This window comes from Lactuca virosa, chromosome 1, assembly GCF_052849685.1.
Source record: "Lactuca virosa cultivar CGN04683 chromosome 1, Lactuca_virosa_CGN04683_v6, whole genome shotgun sequence".
Lineage (NCBI taxonomy): Eukaryota > Viridiplantae > Streptophyta > Magnoliopsida > Asterales > Asteraceae > Lactuca > Lactuca virosa.
The window spans coordinates 113868770-113895274 of NC_136426.1; the positions used below are offsets into that span (position 1 = coordinate 113868770).

At 35.3% G+C, this 26505-nt stretch overlaps 1 protein-coding gene across 1 annotated transcript; it reads right to left on the bottom strand.

Moving 5' to 3' along the window:
* Positions 1-13841: 13841 nt before the first annotated feature.
* Positions 13842-16789, bottom strand: LOC145156881 (uncharacterized). The gene is made up of 9 exons (XM_079076105.1): positions 16352-16789; positions 16085-16271; positions 15849-15982; positions 15598-15710; positions 15269-15506; positions 14650-14805; positions 14493-14572; positions 14246-14295; positions 13842-14140 (listed from the first exon to the last, which is right to left on the bottom strand). Exons 1-9 carry the CDS (start codon positions 16736-16738, stop codon positions 14004-14006), a joined length of 1482 nt encoding a protein of 493 aa, XP_078932231.1. The 5' UTR covers positions 16739-16789; the 3' UTR covers positions 13842-14003.
* Between the last annotated feature and the right edge of the window lie 9716 nt (positions 16790-26505).

Consider the following 26505-nt stretch of genomic DNA (forward strand, 5'->3'; position numbering starts at 1 on the left):
TGTCTTTTCACGGTTGGACTACTATCGACGAGATCTTCGATTCTCATTTAGATTGTTTCAGCCAATTATCACTCGATCTCAATTTCGAGATTTGGGCTGCATACTGCTAAGTCGAAACTTCGAAAAATCATAACTTCCTCATACGAAGTCAGATTTAGACGTTCTTTTTATGCACGCTCTCGGTTTAATGTATTCTACGACTTTCGTTTAGATCACTAAGGCTAAATATCTCTCTATCGTAAATTCACTATTTACGTCACGCAGTGTTGTACCGGTTCTGTCGCGAAACTTCGTCAGGTTATAACTTCTTCGTTATAACTCGGATTTCGGCATTCTTTATATATATTCCAAAACCTTGCCACGACCACTACAACTTCCTTCATAAATATCGGGTTTATCTAACATTTTGTTTTTAACGCTTAAATTATCCTTAATTCAGTTAAGTCACAACCATTAGGCATAAAACACATAATACTCAAATAATACATCTTTATTATTTCAAGACGGGTTACAAAGGTTAACCTAGACTATTACATCATCATTAATACCTAGCCTAGAAACACGGGCGTTACAATTCTCTCCCCCTTAGGTTGATTCCGTCCCCGGAAACACACATCAACAAACAAATGCGGATTGCGACTCATCATGTCACTCTCCGTTTCCCAGGTGAGATTTGGCCCATTCGCATGTTTCCATCGGACAAGCACTAATTCGACCATCTTGCGTCGCAACTTCTTAGTCTTTCAGTCAACGATTGCCTCTGCTTCTTCAATTAAACTTTTGTTCTCATCAATTCTTAACTCAAAAATTGGAATTATATCGGGAACTTCTCCCATGAACTTCCTCAAATAACACACATGGAAAGTGTTATGAATTCCATTCAGTTCTTCGGGTAATTCGAGCTTGTAAGCTTGTTTCCCAATCCTCTGAAGAACTTTAAACGGTCCAATAAATCTTGGACTTAACTTTCCCCTTTTACCAAATCTTATAAGTCCCTTCCACGGTGAGACTTTAAGCAAAACTGAATCTCCAACTTCAAAAGTCATCGGTCTTCGCTTGTTGTCAGCATAGCTCTTTTGACGATCTAGAGCTGCTAACATTCTCTCCCTAATTATTTTCAACTTTTCAGCAGTTTGATGGACTATCTCAGGCCCCATAAACTGCTTTTCCCCAGCCTCAAGCCAACAAGACAGCGTACGACACTTCTGTCTGTACAGAGCTTGATAAGGTGCCATCTTTATGCTCGAGTGGAAACTATTATTGTAGGAAAATTCTACCAAAGGTAAATGTTCGTCCCAGTTACCTTGGAATTCCAGGGTACATGCTCTCAGCATATCTTCGAGTGTTTGTATCATTCGTTCGCTCTGACCATCAGTCTGTGGATGGTAAGCTGTACTCAAACACAACTTGGTACCCAATTCCTCTTGTAGACTTTTCCAAAATCGCGAGGTGAAACGGCTGTCACGATCTGACACAATCGTTAACGGAACACCTTGAAGCCTCATAATTTCCTTCACGTAGGAATTTGCAAGCTTATCCATAGACCATTTCTCATTGGCTGCTATGAAGTGCGCACTCTTAGTGAAGACATCAACGACCACCCAAATCATGTCGTGACCAGTCTTTGTTCTGGGCAGTTTAGTGACAAAATCCATAGAAATGTCTTCCCATTTACCCATAGGCACAGGTAAAGGTTCTAAACTCCCGTATGGTTTCTGTTGTTGTGACTTGACCCTTGCACATGTCACACACTCGGCCACATACTTTGCAATATCAAGCAACATCGTCAGCCACCAGCAATAGGGTTTTAGGTCCATATACATTTTAGTGCTACCGAGATGAATCGATTACATGGTTTTGTGAGCTTCTTCCATCAGAAGATCTCTTATTCCTCCTGACTTAGGTACCCAAATACGATCTTGGAATACCTTCAATCCATGACCGTTTGTACCAAACACTAACGTTTTGCCCAAACGTTCCTCCTTTCGGTCATTCTTCTTTGAAGCTTCTTCTTGAGCTTTCTTTATACTCTCCACAGTTGTCGAGACAACTTCTATTCTCAACGCTCTTGGCCTTTTTCTTTCAAGATTGACTTTCCGACTGAAAGCATCAGCAACAACATTTGCTTTATCAGGGTGGTAAAGTATCTCACAGTCGTAGTCCTTAAGTAATTGTAGCCAGCGTCGTTGCCTCATATTCAATTCTTTCTGACTAAAGAGATATTGGAGACTCTTATGATCAGTGAAAAGTTTGCACTTCGTGCTATAGAGGTAATGCCTCCATATTTTCAGAGCGAAAACTACCGCTGCCAACTCCAAATCATGAGTGGGGTAGTTCTTTTCATGCTCTTTCAGCTGTCGAGACGCATATGCTATCACCTTTTCTCTTTGGGTCAAAACACAACCCAACCCAACACCAGACGCATTGCTATAGACAGCGAAGTATTCAACTCCATCGGGTAGAGAAAGAATCAGTGCCTCACATAGCTTCTTCGTTAGCAACTCGAATGCTTCTTTGTGTTTATCACTCCAAGCATAAGTAGCTACTTTGTGAGTCAAAGCTGTTAATGGAGTAGCGATCGAAGAAAAGCCTTGGATAAACCTTCGGTAATATCCAGCTAATCCCAAAAAGCTACGGATCTCTGTGGGACTTTTCGGTTGTTCCCACTTCATCACAACTTCAATCTTTGTTGGATCAACCATTATCCCTTCTTGGTTGACCACGTGACCCAAGAATTGGACTTCTCGAATCCAAAAAATCACATTTGGAGAACTTAGCATACAACTTCTCCTTCTTCAAGACTTCTAACACTTCTCGAAAGTGTTGGCCATGCTCCTCTTGGCTTTTCGAGTAAATCAGAATGTCATCTATGAACACTATCACAAATTTATCAAGGAACGGATTACAAACCCTGTTCATTAAATCCATGAATGCTGCTAGAGCATTGGTTAGTCCAAACGACATAACCAAAAACTCGTAGTGTCCATATCGTGTTCTGAATGCAGTCTTCTCAATATCCTGCTCTCTCACCTTCAGCTGATGATATCCTGACCTTAGGTCGATCTTTGAAAAGTAACTTGAGCCTTGTAGTTGATCGAACAGGTCATCAATCCTTGGCAATGGATATCTATTCTTTATCGTTGCCTTATTCAGCTCTCTGTAGTCAATGCACATTCTCATACTCCCGTCTTTCTTTTTCACGAATAACACCGGAGCTCCCCAGGGTGATGAACTAGATCTTATGAAACCTTTGTCCAATAACTCCTGAAGTTGCATCATCAACTCCTTCATCTCCATCGGTGCTAATCGATACGGTGCTTTTGCTATTGGCGTCGTTCCTGGTAACAAGTCAATATAGAATTCTACTTGTCGATCAGGCGGTAATCCGGGAAGATCTTCGGGAAATACTTCCGGATAATCACACACCACAGGAATGCTCTGCATCTCCTTTTTCTCCTTCTTTGCGTCAATCACGAATGCCAAATATGATGTACATCCCTTGGCCAAACACTTTCTGGCTTTCATTAAAGAAATAATCCCAGAGTTAACTCTGCGTTTGTCCCCATACACCATAAATGACTCTTTCCCTGGCGGGTTTACTTTTACTATCTTCTTCCGGCACAATATTTCGGCATCATTGGCGCTAAGCCAATCCATTCCCAGCACGATGTCGAAACCATTTAGTTCGATAGGCAATAATTCCTCGTGGAACTTATTCCCATTCAAATCAATTAAGATGTTTTTCATATGATGGCTAACAGGTACAAACTTTCCACTAGCAACTTCGACTAATAAAGAATTATCTAGTCTATCGACAGGCAAAGCTAGTTTTCTACCAAATTCATGCGAAATAAAGGACTAGTTGGCTCCAGAATCAAATAAAATTTGGGCAGGAAATTCGTTTACGAGAAAGGTACCTGAAGCGACATCAGCTTCTTCTTTAGCAACTTCCAGTGTCATCTGAAAGGCTCTCGCCTTCGGCTTTGGTGGAATGTTGGTTTTTGCTGACTCCTTCTTTTTCGGACAATCCCTCGAGATGTGCCCCTCCTCACCACACCCGTAGCAAACTTTCTTGGTAAGGGTGCATTCGTTGGCATAGTGCCCTGGCTTTCCACATTTGAAGCATGTGGATTCCCCGCTACATTTCCCAAGATGCTTCTTCTTACATTTGTCGCACCATTTCGCCTCGCCTCCTTCTCCTCCTCTCGAACCAGATTTCGAGAATTTATTTTTCTTGTTGGACCCTGAAGGCCCATCAAACTTCCTCTTCTCACCAACCTCTGATCTCTCCAGAACCTTCTCCCTGATCTGAGTCTCAACATTCTTAGCAGCCCAGATGGTGGCTTTCAATGCGGTTGCTTGCTTAACCATTGGATCAAAATCCACTGGTAATCCGAGGGCAAACTTATTGACCTTTGAGAGTTCTGTTGGAACTAAATATGGAATAAGCTTCATCTTTTCCGTGAAACTAGCAGTGTATTCAGTAACACTCATTTTTCCCTTCTTCAAATTCTGAAACTCATTATTGATTTCCAGAAGGTCCTGCTCGGAGCAGTATTGCAGTTTCAGTTGTTCCACAAAGTCTTCCCAAGACATCTTGCTCGCTTCTCCCTTAGGCATCGAGTCAGCTAATAGCTTCCACCAACTCAACACTCCAGATTTCAACAAAGGGATCACAAGAGCGGTCTTCTGCCTGTTGCTGCATTCGCAACTTTCAAACGTTATCTCCATTTCGGAGATCCAGTCCATAACTTGCACCGGTGTCGGGCTTCCGGATAGACATGGTGGTTTGGATGCCATGAAATCTTTATACTTGCATCCACGTCCGTCGTTTCCTCCATCCTGGTTTTTACGTCTAACCAACGGTGGGTTGGCTTGATCAATAACCCCACTGAAGTTCCCTCCTTCCGACTTCCCTTCACTTAATTCGGGCTGAACAATCGGCATCAAAGGTTCTTCACGATTCTGTTGAAGCAGACGTCTAGTTTCTTCCATCTGACGATCCAACATCGTTTGAATCATCAATTGTACACCAGCCATTGTCATTGGCTTGGGTGCTGCTGCTACAACAGGTATTTTCTCAATCACTGGTGGTTGAGGCCGTTGATTCCTGTTTTCGTTTGCGTTTCCAACGCCACTTCTTGTTCTTGCCATTGTTGATCTATACACCGAACAAGGTGAATTTAGATCCTCAATCACGATAGATAATCAAATCATCCTTATCACTCCGAAACGTTTATATGCTAGTTCTAATGTCGTCGTCATACGCTTAGAATCCTAAACACATAAGGTCTCTAGATCCGGTTGGCAACAAACCATAGATCCGAACAAATAATATCATATATGGCAAACATATAACATTTAGCACATAAAAGCATTTTAGGCAACTTTCCTAAAATAAACTAGTGCTCGTGTCTAAAGTATAACAGACACTTATCTCACATTCTTCACTTCGCATTCTAAGTTTAAGTCTAGAAATCCTACAAATTCCTAGTTCGCTTAAACTATTGCTCTGATACCAACTGTGACATCCCCAAAATCACGGCCAGAAAAGACCGATTTAATTTATGCTTTAAAATAAAATCAGAGTAATCCTTTGATTAAAAGAGTTGCGGAATTTGTTCCCAAAACAAAATATGATAAGAATTTATCAAATCATTTCATAAAGAAATGTATTTTCATTATATAACAAAACCTCGGGATGTCATGTTCCGATACAGACCAAAAGCATAAACAATACAAAATAGACCTTACAACAGTTACATATAACTACTGGTCTGTAATCCAAAAATATCTTGACAATTTCATCCAGCTTATGCTCTCGTGCCACTACCTGTAATACAAAGAAAAACTGAGTGGTTCAGGCAGAGCCTGGTGAGCATATAGGGTTTTCAACCCACAATAAATAATTATATTTAGTTCATCAACCAACAATAACCCGATTACCCATTCCCGTTATCCTCACTTTATGTCCCTAAAACAACTATCACAAGGGACCTAGTCTAAGGATTTTCATCAGAGTGGACATTACTGTGAAGGGGTTTCCTCCACAATAAATGTCTTAAAGGCAACCATGAGGGGGATAGAGTACACCGGTGAACACATCGTTCACAAACACCTACAAGTTATGAGCCTGCTAGCGTTCCACTGGACTGTCTAGAAAGAGTCTGTGGTCGTCATCCATACTCCGCTAGATGACTAGATCAACAACAACATCGAGGCCTCTCATCATTTTATTTCATCACACACCAACTGTCAACCCATGTTCTACCCACCATATTAGTAGATAAAATATATACATTTATATACAGCTTAAAACCTGTACAAAACATCCATTCAACAACTAGTTCAAATAAACAAATAATATATAAACACATAGCACGTATTTTATTAAGAATACTTCGTATCTATGTGTTAGAAGAAAACGAATATACACTCACTTGATAAGACGATGATCGGACAGCACCTCGTCTCTTAAAACAATCGTTTCCGATAAAACCGGGATGTTTTCTTGAAAACCGGGCTTCTTGCAGGCAGAGTTTCGGCTCGAAAACTTTACTTTTCAGGATCCTCGAGGCTTCGGGACTTGCTTCGGGTCTCGAGAATGATACCGGGGCTTCGGGGGTATACCTTGCACGTAAAACGAGGTAAAACGGGATAGAGAAAAGAAATTTGGAAAAAAAGATCAGCAGCCCTCACATGCCTTTTATAGGGGCTGAACCTCGCACGTACGTTGGGCGTACGAAGCTCTACGTGGGGCGTAGTTCGGATCAGGCTTCCAGGTGGCGAACTTCGGATGGTGCAACATGGTCGCTTCTGGGCCGAGGAAAGCAACTGTACGCTGCGCGTAGCTATCTCGTACGCAGGGCGTACCTCGGTGTCGACATGTACGCGGGGCGTACTCCTAGGTACGCTAGGCGTACCCTTCAGATCAGATCGGACTCGTCAGCTCTTCGGATATTATCCGAATAAATAATTAAATTTATATATTTTAATTATTTAAAAATTTCAGAAAATCATATCTTCCTCATACGAGCTCCATTTTCGACGTTCTTTTTATCCACACGTAGGTGAGACTAAGATCTACAACTTTCATTTAGACTCTGTCGGCTAATTTTGATTTTATTTTTATTATATTATTTTTAGTAGGCCGGGACAGGAAAACTCCGTTATAAAATCATAACTTCTTCATCTGACGTCCGTTTTCGTCTGTCTTTTCACCGTTGGACTACTATCGACGAGATCTTCGATTCTCATTTAGATTGTTTCAGCCAATTATCACTCGATCTCAATTTCGAGATTTGGGCTGCATACTGCTAAGTCGAAACTTCGAAAAATCATAACTTCCTCATACGAAGTCAGATTTAGACGTTCTTTTTATGCACGCTCTCGGTTTAATGTATTCTACGACTTTCGTTTAGATCACTAAGGCTAAATATCTCTCTATCGTAAATTCACTATTTACGTCACGCAGTGTTGTACCGGTTCTGTCGCGAAACTTCGTCAGGTTATAACTTCTTCGTTATAACTCGGATTTCGGCATTCTTTATATATATTCCAAAACCTTGCCACGACCACTACAACTTCCTTCATAAATATCGGGTTTATCTAACATTTTATTTTTAACGCATAAATTATCCTTAATTCAGTTAAGTCACAACAGTTAGGCATAAAACACATAATACTCAAATAATACATCTTTATTATTTCAAGACGGGTTACAAATGTTAACCTAGACTATTACATCATCATTAATGCCTAGCCTAGAAACACGGGCGTTACACAGAGCTTTGCCAGACCTCGACAAATTGCTGATCTTTCCTAGTAACAAACATTTTGTTTCCACCAAACCCTAGATTTGTGATCCTATTTTGTCCTAAATCCTTCGACCTACCCAACATGTTATTCTTAAAGACCCTCTCTTCTTTCCCATTTTTACCAGTTCTCAAAGAACCCATCAAAACCTCAGACCACAGCTCCGATTCACCTTCTTTACTGCAAAAAAACTTGAATCCCATGACTTTCAATCTTACAACATTACCATTATTTCTTCACATTCATCACTTTTCTTGAATTATCCGACAAAATATTGCTGACGAATTGAAAATATTGCTAACGAATTCCAAGAATTATCCGACAAAATATTCCTAAAATCAGTGTATGAAACCTCTCCAGAATTTGTTCCGATCTTGAAACTAGCTGAAAGGGTATCAGAAACTAAGATATCCGAAAAGCAATGGACTTTCTCTTTTATTTCTGAAACAAGATTTCCGAATCTTATATCCCAAAACTTGATGCTTTGTGAAACGTCATATGGTCCACTTTGAGACCCAGAAGCCATGAAACTGTTTTGATTCAAATTAAGCCCAAATTCAGGATTATATTGAATGATCAATGATAATCGGACTCGACCAAACTAAATTAATTGGTTGATTTTGGTGCTGAGAGAAGGTAATTTTGCTTAAAAACCAAAAGTTTGAGTCGATGAAATTGCATTGAATATAGAACGAAGGTTTTCAATTCGTCAGCAAGATTTGGAAAAACGAAAACCAAACAAAGACCAGAAGTATGATATCTGAAAAGCAATCGACTTTCACACGAACACAACAATGCGATGAGTCGAGCAACCCGATCGCCAGGCATCACCACCGACAAACTCTGATTCTCACTTTGCGTCTTTTCCTGAAAACATTTCAAATCAAATTAATCAATTTACTTTCATCGAATAAGGATCTATTATTCGATTAACTACTGATGCTGAAAATCACGATGAGTAGTAAGGCGGTGCCGAGAGGAAAGCATAAGGTAGAGTGAGATGAGTCGAAGTGATGTAGCGGCGGCGGTGGTTGGTAGTAAGACGGAGACTCCATCAAGTTGATTATAGCTTCTACAACTGGTGGAACACTTTGATTTCGATTCAGTTCGCTGAGATTTATGGTGTTGTTGAATTGGGTTTTCTACTCCTCTCATGAGGGGTGGAAGACAACAATGGCGAAAACGAGAGAAAAATGTGAGTGTGAAAATGTGAATTGTGGGGGGGGGGGGAGAGAGAGAGAGAGATGGGTGGGTGGGCCCCCTTTATATCAAATAATTATATATATATATATATATATATATATATATATATATATATATATATATATATATATATATATATATATAGGAGTAGGATCAAATGAGAACACCTAAAAGGTTGAGAACGCGAGAACAGATCTGGGCCATTTAAATATTTAGATCTAAGGTTATTATTAAACGGGCGATTTATAAAAAATTCTAAAACTACGGGCATTAAAGTGTAACTTTTAAATTGCCAGAAGGGCATAATAGGAACTGCAAATTTACATATTTCCTACAATTTCTCACCCTCTCTCCTCTTTCCTTTCATAATCCCGTATCTTTATCTCCCTCGCTCTCTCTCTAGGGTTTCAAAATAAACGCCTCTCTCAATGAATTCGGTTCCCTTTTATTCCCTCTCTTCACATCGATCGATCCACTGCCGTCTTACCCCAACTTCAGGTTTGAATCCACGTATCAAATCAGCGACATTGGATTCTAGTTCCACAACAATCATCGACGATCCGACATCGGCTTCCGCTTCAGAAGAAGAAAGTCTAGCGAAGATCGGCGCTAGGGTTAGGGTAAAGGTGTCGTTGATGTCCCTATTCAGATTCAGGTATCTCGTTCCCATCGACCATCTGTGTATTGATAATGTATGTTTCAGTTATTTAAATGAGTGCCTCTTTTTGTACCGAGGTTTTGTGTTTTTCCTGTGCTAGCTTGTGATTACCATCTGATTCAATTTCATTGGTTTCTTTTCAATCTTTAGATAGCCTCTGCAAATGTTTTTGAAATTGCTTTTATGTTGTCTCCAATATATAGCAAAATTGGGTCTTTCTTGGCATGCTGTGGCATAGGAAACATAAACATAACAATGAATATGCAGTTGGGCTTCTTATGATAAGAAAAGAGGTTCTTGCTTATTGAATACCATTTTCCTTTTCCTTTTTATGTCTGATAAATGGGTTTTTGGATGAATCTCTTCATGCACACCAAGTGTTTGATTGTTGGTTTCTTTAAATCTTGAGTGATTCATGTTCATCATTTAGTCATATTCATAGATGAATCTAGTTTTATTCATCTATGAAATATGACTATGTGAATTTATCAATAAAAATTCAATTGTAATCTTATATGAATACAATGTCAAATGTCTCATTTTTTTTAACTAACACATTATTCATTTATGAACAGTGAATATCATAGTCTGGCTTATTATATTACATTATTATTTTCACTCATGTCTTATTCATTTATCAATATTGGGTTTTTATGTTGATACAGATACAATAGCTTGATCAGAAAAAAATATACACATAGAAAGAATGCTATGGAAAAGGGAAGTTGGGTGACAGAAAAGATTAAGGCGGTCTGAGAAAAATCATCGCCGGACTACCACGCTTCTGTGACCCATCGGAGATCTACAACGAATCAATCTCTTTAACCGAGGAAGCCAAAGTCGATACCATATTAGAAATTCTTTGTCTCTTAACAATGTTTTCGATTCATTTATGACTAAATGTGTATTCATTAGTGATTAACTGTGTATTTAAATGTATTCATAAGATTAGATGTATATTCATTAATGATTGAAGCAATTCATATTTAGATGTTTTTATGGTGATGTTTCTTTAATTGTGTTTTATTCATTTATGAATATAAATTAATTCATCTATTCATTCAAGATTATTACCGGCTTCATATGACTACAAATATATATTCATTCATGCATGATTACTAATATTCAGATAAAATGATTAATGCGTCAGTATTTTTGATGTGGTTGGTAAAAAAAACTTAAAGCAAAAAAAAAAACATTTTTTTTAAATTATGCTAAAAACGTTTTTTAAAATCATTTTATTGATTTTGTTAATTTAAAATAGATTATATAAGTTCATAATATTTGGGTAAAAAATCTATTAATCATATTAAATCCCATGATTATAGGAATTAATTAATTAATCATAAATTATCCATAATTAATTATATTGTAAAATTCCTTTTATGCCCTTATATGATGATTGGTTCACAATTGTTCTCGCGTTCTCAACCTTTTAGGCATTCTCATTTGATCCTTTCCCTATATATATATATATATATATATATATATATATATATATACATTTAAATAAGGCAAAACTTCATAAATGGTCCCTATAGTAGTGAAATGACCGAAATGCCCTTCACTTAACAGCCAAAAGCTAATGGAGTTAGCGAAAAGGACCATTTGTTAAAAGTTTTGAAACCATAGGGACCATCTGTGAGGTTTTTAAAGACTAGGGACTAAACTTCAGATTTTCGGAAACCACAGAGACCATTTTTGAAGTTTCGTCAAAAAATAATTAGTTACTTCAACAATTTTTTTCTATGATTTATATAGAATTATGGGTTTCAAATGTAGTAAAAGATCATTATTTTAAGGACTTAAGTTGTAACTTTGGAGTTAATGTTTTAAAATAGACTAAACTGCACAAATGGTCCCTGTGGTTTGCTAAAAATTGCCACTTTTGTCCAAATAGGTTTAGACTAGCACCACAGGTCCAAAGTTTTCATTTTGTTGCGAGTTTGGTCCGATTTACTTAAAAGTTTTTTGAAATGACGATTTTACCCTTGTTTTTGCTTTTTTAATTTATTTATTTATTTAAATATTTGTATGATTAAAAAATAAAATCTCTCTCTCTCTCTCTCTCTTTCTCTCGACAATAGAGAAGTTCAAAAAATTTGTTCCATTTTTTGCTCTCTTGGATTTGTAATTACTTCGTGTTAATAATACAGAAGAAAAAGGAAGTAGCAAATGTCATCAAATGATAAAATCTTTGTAGGTGAAAACCATTCAAGAAATCTTTCAAACAAAACATGGAAATTTTTCGTTTTTTCTAAAACACACACATACACTCCAAAATTATGTATCTGTTCTTCAACATACAAATGAACTCCACAAATGAACCCAGATTTCGAATAAACCCAGAGAAGATTTTTGATTTTGAAAAAGAAACTATAAATGATTACTCATGAACACATACTCCACTAGCACCTCCAAATCCATGATCCCAATTGTTGGTTGATGCGTGTTTGGTATCCCCATCAATGGAAGAACAAGCTTCACCTACTTCCCCTAAATCTTCGCTATCATCAGAAAACGTCGTCATCGCCGGAGATTCAGAAGTCCACGACGACAACATACATCGTTGAAGATTTGGATGTATCCTTCGTCTCTCTCATTCGATTCTGAAGACAAGATGAGGACATGGTTGCAGATCTGTAAGGAGGGAAGCATATCTAGGTGGGTATTGCAGATCTGTAAGGATGGAGGCAAATCTAGGGTTTGCTGAGGAAGATCATGGCGTCATTGTTCATGAAAATGAAACTTCCGATCTCCTCACCCCTTAATTTGGTTTTGCTGGTAAAACACGAATGTGACATAGATGGAGTCGAACGGTTTTGCTTTTGGGTTTGCTAATATCTTGAGAAATCTGGTTTTGTTGAACAAAAACCCAAATTCTGTAGGTTCATTCCACCATGGTCAATTTCTTGATAATTTTGGCAAAAAAAAATCCAGATTTCTTGAATATATTTTTTAAACCAGAGGGTTTTATGGGAGATACTACTGGAGGCAGAAGGTATGTGTGTGTGGGGGGGGGGGATGTGGGAGATGATAGGTTATAGATTTCATTGTTGCAATTGAAGGTGATGGTGGTGTTCCACTGGTTTAGTGTTCTTTGGGGTTTAGAGAGAGAGAGAGAAAGATTTTATTTTTTTAATCATACAAATATTTAAATAAATAAATAAACTGAAAAAGCAAAAGCAAGGGTAAAATCGTCATTTCAAAAAAGTTTAAAGTAAATCGGATCAAACTCGCAACAAAATGAAAACTTTGGACCTGTAGTGCTAGTCCAAACATTTTTGGACCAAAGTGACAATTTTCAGCAAACCACATGGACCATTTGTGCAGTTTAGTCTTTAAAATATGAAAAGTTTTTTTTTTTTTTTTTTTTCTCAAAGTGGACCATATTTGAGATACAAAAAAGAATGACAATATTATATTTATTTATAAAAGATAGAGTATATAAAAAATAATAAATAATGATTTCAAAATTTAAATCTTGATTTGGTTTTTAAAATTCAAAATATGAATATATATATATATATATATATATATATATATATATATATATATATATATATATATATATATTAAATATGAATAAATTTTTAAGGATATCATGTGACATAATTAGAATGATACTCTAAAAATATACACTTAACACTTACTATTTTTTATTTATTAAATACTATAGATATAGATATAGATATACATATTGAATGAATTTTTTTTTGGTATCATTGATATTATTTTGTTTGTTTGGTTTTTTTTATAGAAACGATTATTAGTTAGAGCATACATAATGGTGAGTTGAATAAGAGAGTTGATGGAAGTGACAAGTCTAGTTATCATTCAATAAATGAAATTCTATCATAATAAGATGTCATATTCACATTCAATGGATTTGGAGTTCAATGGTCATTGAACCCTTCAATGGGAAAAATGAAAGTTTTCTAATCTTAAATACATACTATAAATTAGCTTTTTAACTTTCTATTGAACATTGTAGAGTTGAATACATTATAGGAAAACATTATTTGAGTTAATATAGAATGTAGAAAAACGATGTGTCAATCCATTGAACTCTATAAAGTTCAATGCAGTGTGAATGCTCTTAAAAAAAATAAAAATAAAGTCTAAGCGAAAGTGCGTGATCGTAACCAAGAGCAAAGATCAAGCATAAGTCAAGTGTTTCATATTATCAATTTATGACACATAAAAAACGACAATAAAAGTGGACTAATTAAAGTAGATAAAACTTTCACTAATAACATATGTAAGTATTCTTAACTACTCTCCAATGACTTGTTTCCATTAGCATTCATAAACGCTATGATATATGTCATTGCTTCAATACACGAAGACTATGATAGTATTTTCCAAACCATCTTTTGATGATCTGTACTTCCTCGTGTCGCTGTTTAACCAACCATTCGGGATCTCCTTCTTTTGAGTTTAATATGTCCAAGCAATGTGAACCTGCGTGCAAATTAAGCAAATAAAAAACACTTAAGAACTATTTCCAAATGGTTAATTAGGAGTAAATATCGAGTCATTATCAGTGCATATTGCTTCAAAACATACCGTTGGTTGTTTTTACGGCAAGGATAGAATCTGATATATCTTCCAATACCCTGAGGCGTAAAAGAGAAGATAACATTGTGATGATTTGTAATCAAAAGCATATGTATTTATTTATTTATTTATTTTTTTGATTTTTTCCTAAATCTTTTCCATTATCCTTTTTCAGCATGCATATATATGTCATAATTCGTTTCCATTATTACATTTTAATTCTAAACACAAGTGTTCATTTTCACTGTATACATACCCTGCACTGCTATAAGGATCTCTTAAACCGTTCGAGAAGATGATGTTACTTGCAAACTTGCTAAGCACCAGTCTTATATCCTGCAATTAAAGTAATTAAACCATATATATATAACATCTAGAAATTAAATAAGAAATTAAAGAAGTACTACACGTACATGTCCACCATAATAAGTTGTTGCCCAATGAGCTCGAGGTGCAACTCCATACAACTTTTTACAATTGTTGATAAATTCTTGTAGATCATAAGGCGAGCTTGGGAACATGCTAACTTTACTAGTTATACCGATGGGCATCACCATCTCGCTGCAAGTCTGAATATACTTGAACAAATTAATAATCCAATAAATTAATAAAAACAAATAAAGGGTATGAAAGTAAATATCCAATAAAATAACAAAAACAAATAAAGGGTATGAAAGTAAATACAATATGGTCTTCTATGAGGACCATTTTGCAAATATTTTACTATAGTGGAAATATTGTATGATAACTCTTAAGTGGTTGCCTAAAAAAGATGACCAATATGGTAAGAAGATTCTCAATGCATAAAAGTTTGTGTGCTTTATTACTACTTTTGCACTCTAAATATATATAGTTTTTTGGTATACCAAACTAACTTTAATTATTTCAATTCAAGTCAAATTCGAAAACAATTATTCTGTTTGAATTAATATATACACTACTTGACTCCTTCATTTTAAAAAACGTAATCCACGACCTTTTGTTGTTTTTGTGATTCGATTACTATAGAATCCAATATGTGAAATTACTTACTTGCCACTGCCATCCAATAGATGTTTCACTAACTTCCTGTGTCATATTATAACAAGGTTTATTTTGATACGCAACGATGCCGGCATATACACGATCAAGAATATCAATGGTCTTGCTTGCTCCATCAATGCCTTGACAAATTTGGGTCGTCGGATACTTAGGTGGAGCATTGTATTGAGCTGCACTCGCATACGTGGAATCTAAGAAGTTCGTGAGGTCCACTGGATCCTTTAACGGCCTTAACAAATATGGGAAAAATGATTTAAATTAAACTAATACATGCATTCAATTATAATTAAATAAAAAACAAAAAACTACTTGATACTTACGAGCAAGTTTTAAATTTTTGGCTAAGAATCGCAAGCCCATTTGGTTTTGAAGCAACTTTTTCGATCTCGTCCCATGATTTTCTTATTGTCGTGTAACAATTTTCGCTTACTTCCTGTATAGATAATCAATTTTATCAGTTTAATTAACATTCAATTCTTCAAAAGATATTTATTTAAAATATAATCAATCTTTTACCAAATAGATGGTATTCTTTAAAAGATATGTATTCAAAAGACAATCAATATTTTACCCTGAAATCATTGGTAACGACTGAATAATATCCATCTTCAGGAGTAATATTATCAAAGTAAAGAATAGGAGCCGATGAAGCTAGAGCTCCAAGCGCAATATGCGGATACTTTAGACGAAACCATGAAGCAAGCACTAAAATTTCAGTTTAATCAATCGTTAATTAGATAAATAATTGAGTTTAAGGGTCTAATAAACGGAAAAAGAATTAATTTTGTTCAAGGTTAGATGACTTGCTTCCACCATAAGAGCCTCCCATAACGATGATAGGAGAATTATGTGCATGCAACTTTTTCTTGAGATGTTCAAGTACTTCTGCATAATCTGCCAATGCTTGAGCCGAATTGAAATACCCACGCAAATTCTTGTTTTTTACGGATTTCTCCATTGACCCGACTGGATTCGATTTTCCATAAAACCGATGCTGTAATAGAAAGAAAAGTAACGAAAAGTATGATACGTTGTAATCTCTTGCTTTTAGCTTATAAAACCCTAAATACATACCTCTATATACACAATAAGAGCCTTGAAACGTGGGGCATTTTCAGGAAGAAATCCGAGGATCTTGATGTCACCATCTATGGGTCCTTCGGCTCCAAGATAAGCAAAAATCGGTGCATTGTTATGCGCACCACCCCACCATTTAGAGTTGATAACATAGCGTTGTGGGAAAGTGGTGTAACTTTCTGGCTTGTAATTGAAATGGTCGAGTGTCTGGTTGTAGAAAAACGTTTCTAAGTCGCTAGAAACAGTTGCCAAGTTATCGATGTTTAGATCTCTTAAACGCGGGTCGATAGGGCTAAGTTTTGGAGTCTTGTTGGGTGCACCCATGGTTTCTGTGGTGAAGGTGGTGGCAACAAAGATGAGAAGCCATTGGAGTAGAACTCTCATTCTTTGAATCTCCTGGGGAGTTGGGGTATGACTTGGAATGAAGAATTAACATCAAGGAATTCTAGTATTTATATGGGTATATTTTAATTAATTTATAAAAAGTTATAGTTTTATTTAGATCGATAAGTCTGGAATTCATAATAGTATTTGCTAGTTTATACTCGAATTTGTATGTTTGCTTTGGATTTTTAATTTTATATTGATTGTTTATTTGGTTTCAATTAAAAAATATTATTATTGTCTGTTAAGGTTCAAAATTTGGATAATACTAAAGATAGGTTTATTTGTTATTTAACTTGTTCGTTGAGAGAAATTAGGATCAAAATAAATAAATTATATAAGGTTCAACGTCAAAATCTTGGATATTCAAATGCATGTGGCTTGTTAATCGGGTAGCTAATTCTATCTCCTATACTTGGCCAACATTACAAGTTCGTTTATTTTATTTGTTTTTTAATTTAGTATTGGGATTAATATGAAAAACATCATATTATAAATTATTATTATACAAAGAAGCCTAATTAATACGGAAAAAATAGAATGAAAATAACTTGAAAGCAAAGTGGCCCATCGATGTACATATTTATTTTTTGTATATTTTTTTTTCATGAATTATTTTAGTGGACTACTGACTTGTGCGATGCATAGTGATACCCAATTACATTTTTTCGGACCACTCATTTTCTTTTCGATCTCAAAAGAAAAACTCCATTAATTAGCAGGTCGAAAAGAAAAGAGTTTAGTTTAGTTGTTTTTGTTTTGTTTTATTTTATTTTAATAATGGTTGTTAACTCTAATGGTTATTTTTTGATTTTTGAGAGTTTAAGAAAAATCTCAAAAAAAAAAAAAGTTTCATTTGGCAGTGTACTTTTAGTTTTTAATTAAAACAAAAATCTCCAAAACACAAAAACTAATTCAGGTAATGTTTATTAAAAAACTATTTTATAGTTTTACAAATTTACTTAATTACTTGTATTTAAAATCAATAACGTGTTTTATATATATCATGTAATTTTATATTTTTAAAAAATTTTAGTTATTTTTATAAAACACTCATATAAAAATAAAGTTTCAGGTAGCAGCTTTAGATTAGAAAGATAATTGTTACATTAAATTATACGACTAATTAAAGACATGCTAAGTTGTGATTTATAGAAAACTAATTATTTTTATTAGCTACATGGAAGAGATACTTTTTTTTTGCGAACAAACATGGTTATTTTGAGATTATTTTCTACGAAAGTTTTGGGAAAACCATTTTATTTAACGGCCCATTATTTAATGTGCTATGATTAATATATAGATTATATTTGTTTATAAAAAAAAATAAAAGAAAACCAAGAAATAAGAAAATATATAGTACTAGATCGTGAACGAACAACTAAAATATCATTTGGCTTATGGTTTAGCCTTCATCGATCAAAGAAGATAAATCGTTCTCTTGACTTAATAAACGCGCTCTAGAAGATTACGATAGACTAGAATTATATTTAATTTATTCCTTTTAGTTATACGAAAATGCATATTTGAGAGGGATTTATCATAGCCGTAGATACATGAATTTATCTGATAATAAGCATATTAAATATATGTTTAACATAATGTATAGAGATTGAAAAGAGATGGGTTACTTGTCATGATGTTAGATCATGGCACCTTTACAAATTATTCACCCATTAATATGTATATAATTAGGAAGAAAAACTATAATTAGGAGTAACTAATCTCCAAATTATATTATCAATTTATGGTCTCTTTTTCTTTTCCATGTCAATTTATAGTCTGTTTCTTTCTTTTCGATGGTGACGGGACATTCGGTTGATATTTTAACGTTTCAACTTAAAACTTCTCCGAGATATGCCCTAATTAACAATGAGGTATATAATAAAAAACTATAGTATTGTGATTTTATTTTATAGTACATTTCAATGCAAACATCAGAAACATCTAAATTTGAGATTTCCAAACTTTACGATCTTTGTAGAGATTTTTTTAATTATTAATTTTTGTAACTTTAAATTTATATATGAACGAAAAAAAAAATACTCCACCCGTCCCATATTTATCGTCCACTTTTGATTTTTGAAGTCTTTATATTTCAACTTTGACCTTAAATATTTTAATTTTTATATAATATTTGATGTAAAATATATAAATGAGTTTTGTTTTAAATGTTTTTTCATTGTTATAAGTTTCATCAAGTAATATATAACATAAATAAAAATATTTAAGGTCAAAGTTGAAGAATAAAAACTTCAAAAGTCAAAAATGGATAATAAATATGGGACGGAAGTAGTAATTATTTTGAGAAAAGTTATCCCCAGAGGTTTATGAAAAACTATTATTCATAAACGCAATATACATGTTATCTATTTTAGTATGATTATTTAAATTCTTTATTACGACTTAATTAAGAACATTTGTGTTGATCAGAAGCACTGCAATTGTAGACAACATGACATGTCTAATATGACGCTATTTGCGAAAAATAAGGTATGGTAAGGGGTTATTTTCCCACGTGTTAATTAATTGGAAAAGACTATCTGCTGAGAGGCGGTTGCAGATTCTTGTGGGTTCCGTTTTAAGCTGCTCATATGTCTTTTAATTTATTGTGTCTTCAAATTGTATTGTAAGAGATTGGGTTGTTCATCTGCTTATGAGTTGATACTGATATTTATGGTCTGTATAAATGACACATTGGGTGTGTCGATTTTATGTATAATTCTTATGAGATATAGTTGTTAGAACTGTTGTAGTGTTTGTTATGGGTTCATAATATCAGTTGATTAATGAGTAAGAATACTGATGTCGGTGATTTGAAGTTCAAGGAAGATGTTGTTCGTTTATGGAAACAACATGTTTACTTGAATTAGTCTGAGTTAAACAATATTTGTTAGTTTTTTTATGCATTTTTCTGTAATGAGCTTGTATCTGCAAAATATCGTTAGTAATAAATGGAATATTGAGGCTTGTGTTAGACATGATACCCTTAAACAAATTAGCCTTTTGTTCATAGGATACAACAGCTGAAGCAGTGTGTTACTGCCGGAGTAGATCAGTTACCTGAAAAAGATCAACAAAAAATGTATGCAAAGAGTATTTTTTTCAGTTATATTTGAATGAGAATCACATGTCTCTTTATATACCGATCAATGTAAATATACTCATTAATTTGAAATTAAATGAAGTAATTACGCATTAACTTAGATCTAATGCATTAGTTAAAAAATATGTAAAGGTTTGCCAAAACGTGGCCTGCGCGAACCCGAAATTTTGGAGTTGCAGTCATGTCCTCAGGTCACGCCCACATAAAAGTTTGGTGACTTTGGTTTATGAAATCCAAGATTTGCACCCATGTGCACATGTAGGTGTTAGAGTAAAACCATACATAAAAGCTTGTAACCCATTATGTATATATGCTTATGAATCCACTAATAGTTTGCTCATTTTCCTATGTGGAACTCATTCCCACAACCATTTTTATTTGTTACCTTTATTTCCAAATACTCATATTTGAGCATCTATATCTCATTCATATATACTCCGTTTTGGACACATTATTGATAGGTTTTATAGGTTATAATTAATATATGTGGCGATAACACCTTAACCCCTAAGTTCACATTCAACCTACTTTGAATCTAAGTTTTCTCTATTGAAAGCAATAAACAATCGAACATCATAAACCCTAAGGCAAGCCTACTATAATCGAAATTACAAGAATTAGGGTTCACATACATCTTTTATTATTATTGTAAATAGTCAAGAATTCCTTTCTTCAATTTTCTTGGAAAGCCAACACCAAAATTTTGATGTCTCTAATGGTTTGAACCCAAATCCTAGTAATGGAAGACTTGAGAGGAGAAAGGAGATGGAAGTAGAATTTTGGCTCTTCTAACTCTTGGTATACATGGGACGAAAATAAGGAGTCCAAGGAATCCTATTTATAGCTGATAGGAGAACTTTGGAAACCCTAGGTTAAAATAAAATAATATTATTTCAAATCTGGCTTTATCTAGTTTTCTTCTTATCCATATTGAACATTCTAGAAACCCTTGGAGGCTACTAAATTTCACCCCCCTAGGAAGGATCTAGAATCCTTCTATTGTTCAACTGTTCAACAATTACAGCTTAAGTTCTTGCACTTTTAATTAATCCAATTAATCTTAAATTACTTCTAATTAATTTCTGATTAATTATTAATTAAATAATACTATTTCTAATATATATATATATATATATATATATATATATACTCATAATATATTAACAAATCATTTATTGTTATTTATTAATTATATAATAAACCAATAAATCAACCTCACTCTCCAAAAATCATTCCGTCAATTACTAGTTTTGAAGGCAACCCAAATAGGATTTTTCTTTTAATTCAAGTATATAACAATTTAGTTATTGTCTTAGATACTTAATCCAAAAGTGTCACACTTGGATAAGTCTGTAAATTGTAACATCCCAAAAAACTTCAGATAAAAATTTCATTTTAAATTCATTTCAAAACATCAAATAATCATGTCAAAATAACCAAAAGTGTATCATAGTGAAATAACATCAGAGTGCAAAATCCTAAAATCACATAATGCGGAAAAACGTGGACGGATGCAGTGCGATCAAGCCGGACCATTCTGTTTCGAACTGGAAGTACCTAGAACATAAACTAAAAACTGTAAGCACAAGCTTAGTTAGCTCCCCCAAAATACCCCATACCATACATACATAACAGTCAAAACATAATAGGGTCCATTTCACCTCCCTCGGTCTCTTTCAACCGATACTAGGTATATCTCAACCCCTTCGGTCTCTTTCAACCGATATCGAGCCTATTTTACCCCCTACAGCTAGCATATAATCATACCAGTAAGTGTCACAGAGACAACAAGCATAAAAAGGCATATCAGGAAATTGTCACGAAGACACTTCCATCCCATAAACATAATTTAGTGGGCCTACATTGGTGCCTTCGACCCACGAGTACAGTGGAGGAACTCACCTTAGTCTGGAGATCAATAAATCACACGCGGACTGCTGAATCGAAATTCCCTACACTAAATCACAAATAACATAACCCTAATTAGTAATTGGGTCACTAACCCAAACCGAGGGTACAAATTCCATATCCCGACTCTTACGGTAAAAAGGTCGCTTTACCCATCTCCTAATAGGCCTAACATATTTGTGACGTCACCAATTTCAGGCCAAAAGACCGATTTGTTTATGTTTTGTTTGAAAAATCAGAGTAACCTTTTAAAGAAAAATGTTGCAGAATTTGTTCCCAAAAACATGGGAAAGAATTTATCAAAGCATTCCCAAAGAAATGTATTTTCATTACATTACAAACCTAAGGATGTCATTGTCAATACAGATCAAAAGCATAAACAAAACAACATAGGCCACAAAACAAAATAGGCCTTAAAAACAACATAGGCCTTACAACATTCTATTTAATTCTACTGGCCTATAATCCATAATCTCTCATCAGATCATCGCATCTATGCTCTTTTGTCACTACCTGTAATACAAGAAACTGAGTGGGTCAGGCTGGGGAGCCTCGTGAGCACATAGGGTTTTCAACCCACAATAAATAAGTTTATTACTATTTTCATTAAATCATTCAAGCCGATTACCCGTTCCTGTTATCCTCACTTTATGTCCCTAAAACGTCTATCATATGGGACCTATCCTAAGGAATTTCATCGGGATGGACACTACTGCTAAGGGGATTCCTCAGCAATATATGTCTGTAAGGCAACCATGAGGGGGATGGAGTACACCGGTGAACACATCGGTCACAAACACCTACAGGTTGCGAGCCTGCTAGCATTCCACTGGACTGTCTAGAAAAGTCTGTGGTCATCATCCATACTCCGCTAGATGACTGTATCAACGTCAACATCGAGGCCTCTCTTCATTTTATTTCATCACACATCAACTATTTCATCTACCCATGTTTTACCCAACATATTTGTAGATATATACAGTCTGGATCTGATAAACATATTTAAATCTTTCATCCAGCATAGATCTCAAGGTATAAAATACATATACAGTTTAGATCTGAAAAACAAAGTTTAAATCTTTCATCCAACATAGATCTCAAGATAAACAGATAATATGCACACATAGCACGTAATTTATATAAAATACTTCATATCGATGTGTAAGATGAAAGTAACTATGCACTCACTTGATAAGGTGGTGATTCCAACTTGAACAGCGCTTCGCTTCTTAAAAATATGATTTCTTTTGACGAAACCGGGAGGTTTGCTTGAAAACCGGGCTCTGCGGGGGCAGGGCTTTCCGAACCGAAAAACTCTTTTTCTCGGAGTCTTCGGGCACTCCGGGGTTTCTTCTAGTGCTAGGTAGGTTTCCTAGGCTTGGAGGGTGTTTTGGAGGTTGAGAGAGAGAGAGAGAGTAGAGAGAGAAAGAAGAGGTGGATGTGTGAGAAACTCGGCTGCCTTCACACCTATATTATAGGCCGAAGCTTCGGTCTACGCGGGGCTTACCTGCAGAAGTATGTTGGGCGTTCCTCGGTACGCAGGGCGTACCCTCGTATGCAGCACGTTCGTACATCCGTGTCAATCATCGGGTGGAGAGACGTGGCTCGCTTCGGACCAAGTATGCGAGTATGTTGCGCGTTCCTTCCTCTTGCGCGAAGCGTTCCTTGGACAGCTTGCAAATTCTATTCCCGACTTCCAAAATTCATAACTTTCGCATACAAGCTCCGTTTTCGATGTTCTTTATATCCACGCGTAGGTAGAGACGTACTCTACAACTTTCGTTTAGAGTACGTCGGCTAATTTTGACTTTATTTTCAAAGTTATATTTTTAACAGGATGGGACAGGAAAAGTCCGTTAAAATTTATAACTTTGTCATCTGACGTTTGTTTTCGTCTGTCTTTTTATCGTTGAGCTCCTATTGACGAGACCTTCGATTCTCGTTCAGGTTGTGTCGGCTAATAATGGGTCGATCTAATATTCGAACTCCGGGCTACATGCTATTATGCCGAAACTTGGAAAAATCATAACTTCTTCATACGAAGTCAGATTTGGAAGTTCTTTTTATGCACGCTCTTGGTTTAATGTATACTACGACTTTTGTTCAGATCGCTAAGGCTAAAAAGCACTTTATCGTAAACTCACTTTTTACGTCACACAGCGTCATACCGGTTTTGTCGTGAAATTTCGACAGGTCATAACTTCTTCGTTATAACTCAGATTTCGGCATTCTTTATATCTCCGGAATCCTTGTCACGACCACTACAACTTTCTTCATAGATATCGTGTTTATCTAACATTATATTTTTTACGCTTATTTTCATTCTTAATTTATTATATCATTATAATCAAGTAAAAAGCACATAAATTCACATAATTCACTTAATACTCAAATAATTCATTTTTTATTACTTCAAAATGAGTTACATTTGTTGACCCTAACTATTACATCATCGAACCAATTCTTAGCCTTGAAACACGAGCGTTACAATTCTCTCCCCCTTAGGATGATTCCGTCTTCGGAATCATGCATCAACAAACAAATGCGGATAGCGACTCATCATGTCACTCTCCGTTTTCCAGGTGAGGTTTGGCCCATTCCTATGTTTCCATCGCACAAGCACTAAGTCGACCATCCTGCGTCGCAACTTCTTCGTCTTACGGTCAACAATCGCCTTTGACTCTTCAATTAGCCTCTTATTTTCATCCATCCTTAACTCAGAAATTGGAATTATGTCGGGAACTTCTCCCGTGAACATCCTCAAATAACACACATGGAAAGTGTTATGAATGTCATCTAGTTCTTCTGGTACTTCTAGCTTGTAAGCTTGGTTCCCAATCCTCTGAAGAACTTTGAACAGTCCAATGAACCTTGGAATCAACTTTCCTCTTTTCCCAAATGTTAAAAGTCCCTTCCAAGTCGAGACTTTAAGCAAAACCGAATCTACAACTTCGAATGTCATCGGTCGTCTCTTCTTGTCAGCATAGCTCTTTTGACAATCCTAATCTGCTAACATCCTTTCCCTAATCACTTTCAGCTTTTCAGCAGTCTGATGGACTATTTCGGGGCCCATAAACTGCTTTTCTCCAGCTTCAAGCCAACATGACGGCGTACGAAACTTATGTCCATACAAAGCTTGATAAGGTTCCATATTTATGCTCGAATGGTAACTATTGTTGTAGGAAAACTGTACTCGAGGTAAGTATTTATCCCAGTTACCTTGGAATTCCAGGGTACATGCTCTTAGCATATCTTCCAATGTTTGAATCTGACCATCGGTCTACGGATAGTAAGCTGTACCTAAACACAATTTCGTACCCATCTCCTCTTGTAGGCTTCTCCAGAACCTTGATGTGAAACGACTATCACGATCTGATACAATCGTTAAAGGAACATCGTGAAGTCTTACTACTTCCTTCACATAAGCATTTGCAAGCTTATCCATAGACCATCTTGATGGGTTTTGAGCACAATAACAACCTTATGGTGCACATACAACCCAAATGCTTTGGATCTAAGTTTTCTCTAATTACACATGCAATATTGTTTTCCAAAGCATGAAGCCTAACTAGCATACAAAAATTTGGTATATGAATCATAAACCTAGTTAGAGGAATACCTCTTGTTGTAGGTTATTGTATTTGGCCTTTAAGAACTTAGCACCTCAAATGTGATGCTTTAAATGTTTCACAAAACACCACCAACAATTGGAGAATTCAAGAGAGAGGCTAGAGGCACTCAAAAATTGTCTATAACTTCTCTAAGAAGACTAGTGTGTCCAATTTTAGGCTAAGGGGTTACATATATATAGTGTAGAATTCCAAGGGTTATGTGTAAACCCTAATTCTTACACTTAGGCTTGTAATGGACTAACACATTATGGATCCTTACATAAGCTTAGCCCATCACTAATCAATAATGGATTATTAGCCCAAGCTATATGTATCATTGATTTACACAATCAGCTCCTATACATTTAATTAGTCTCTTTTGATCACTAAATTAATTCCAAATTAATTCTTGATCAATACTAATTAAATAATATGATTCCTCAATTAATATATTATACTTATAATATATTAATAAATCATAAATAACCTCTTTCTCAAATATCCATCCTATCAGATTGTTCTGGTGAATGCAACCCAAAATAGACCATGCTACTCTCGGGTCAAGTACATACCAATTATAGTTATGGGCTTAGACACCTAATCCAACAGTCTCCCACTTGGATAAGTCTAATAACTGTAACTGAAAGTACGACTTAAAACCGACTAGCAATCGTAGCTCTTAAAATCCGCTGTCGAACTCTGACGTGCCATTTTAGATAAGGGATCATATAATCCTTTGTTCTTCAAGATATCGTGCAGAAAAATACATGGAACATAGTAATACTTATTGTCCAACAATTTATTTCCCGATTTCCGATTTGTTTGACATAGAACTTAATTGAACACATCAATTGAGTTCTGACCGGGCCCGACACATAAGGCAAAACAAAATCATCGAGGGGCCCAAGATATCACTTTTAATCCTCCAAGGATTAAAAGGAACAAATAAACTTCGACTTATATGCTTGTACTAACTACTCGTTAAATCATACACAATAGCACGTTTTATAACATCAAGTTACTGATGCGTTTTCGCACTATCAATGTACAACCAACTCATAGTCAACAACTCATATATCTCAGTTTGAAGACTATATGATATTATCGTCTCACAATCACTCGTGATAAATTCCATGAAGTGA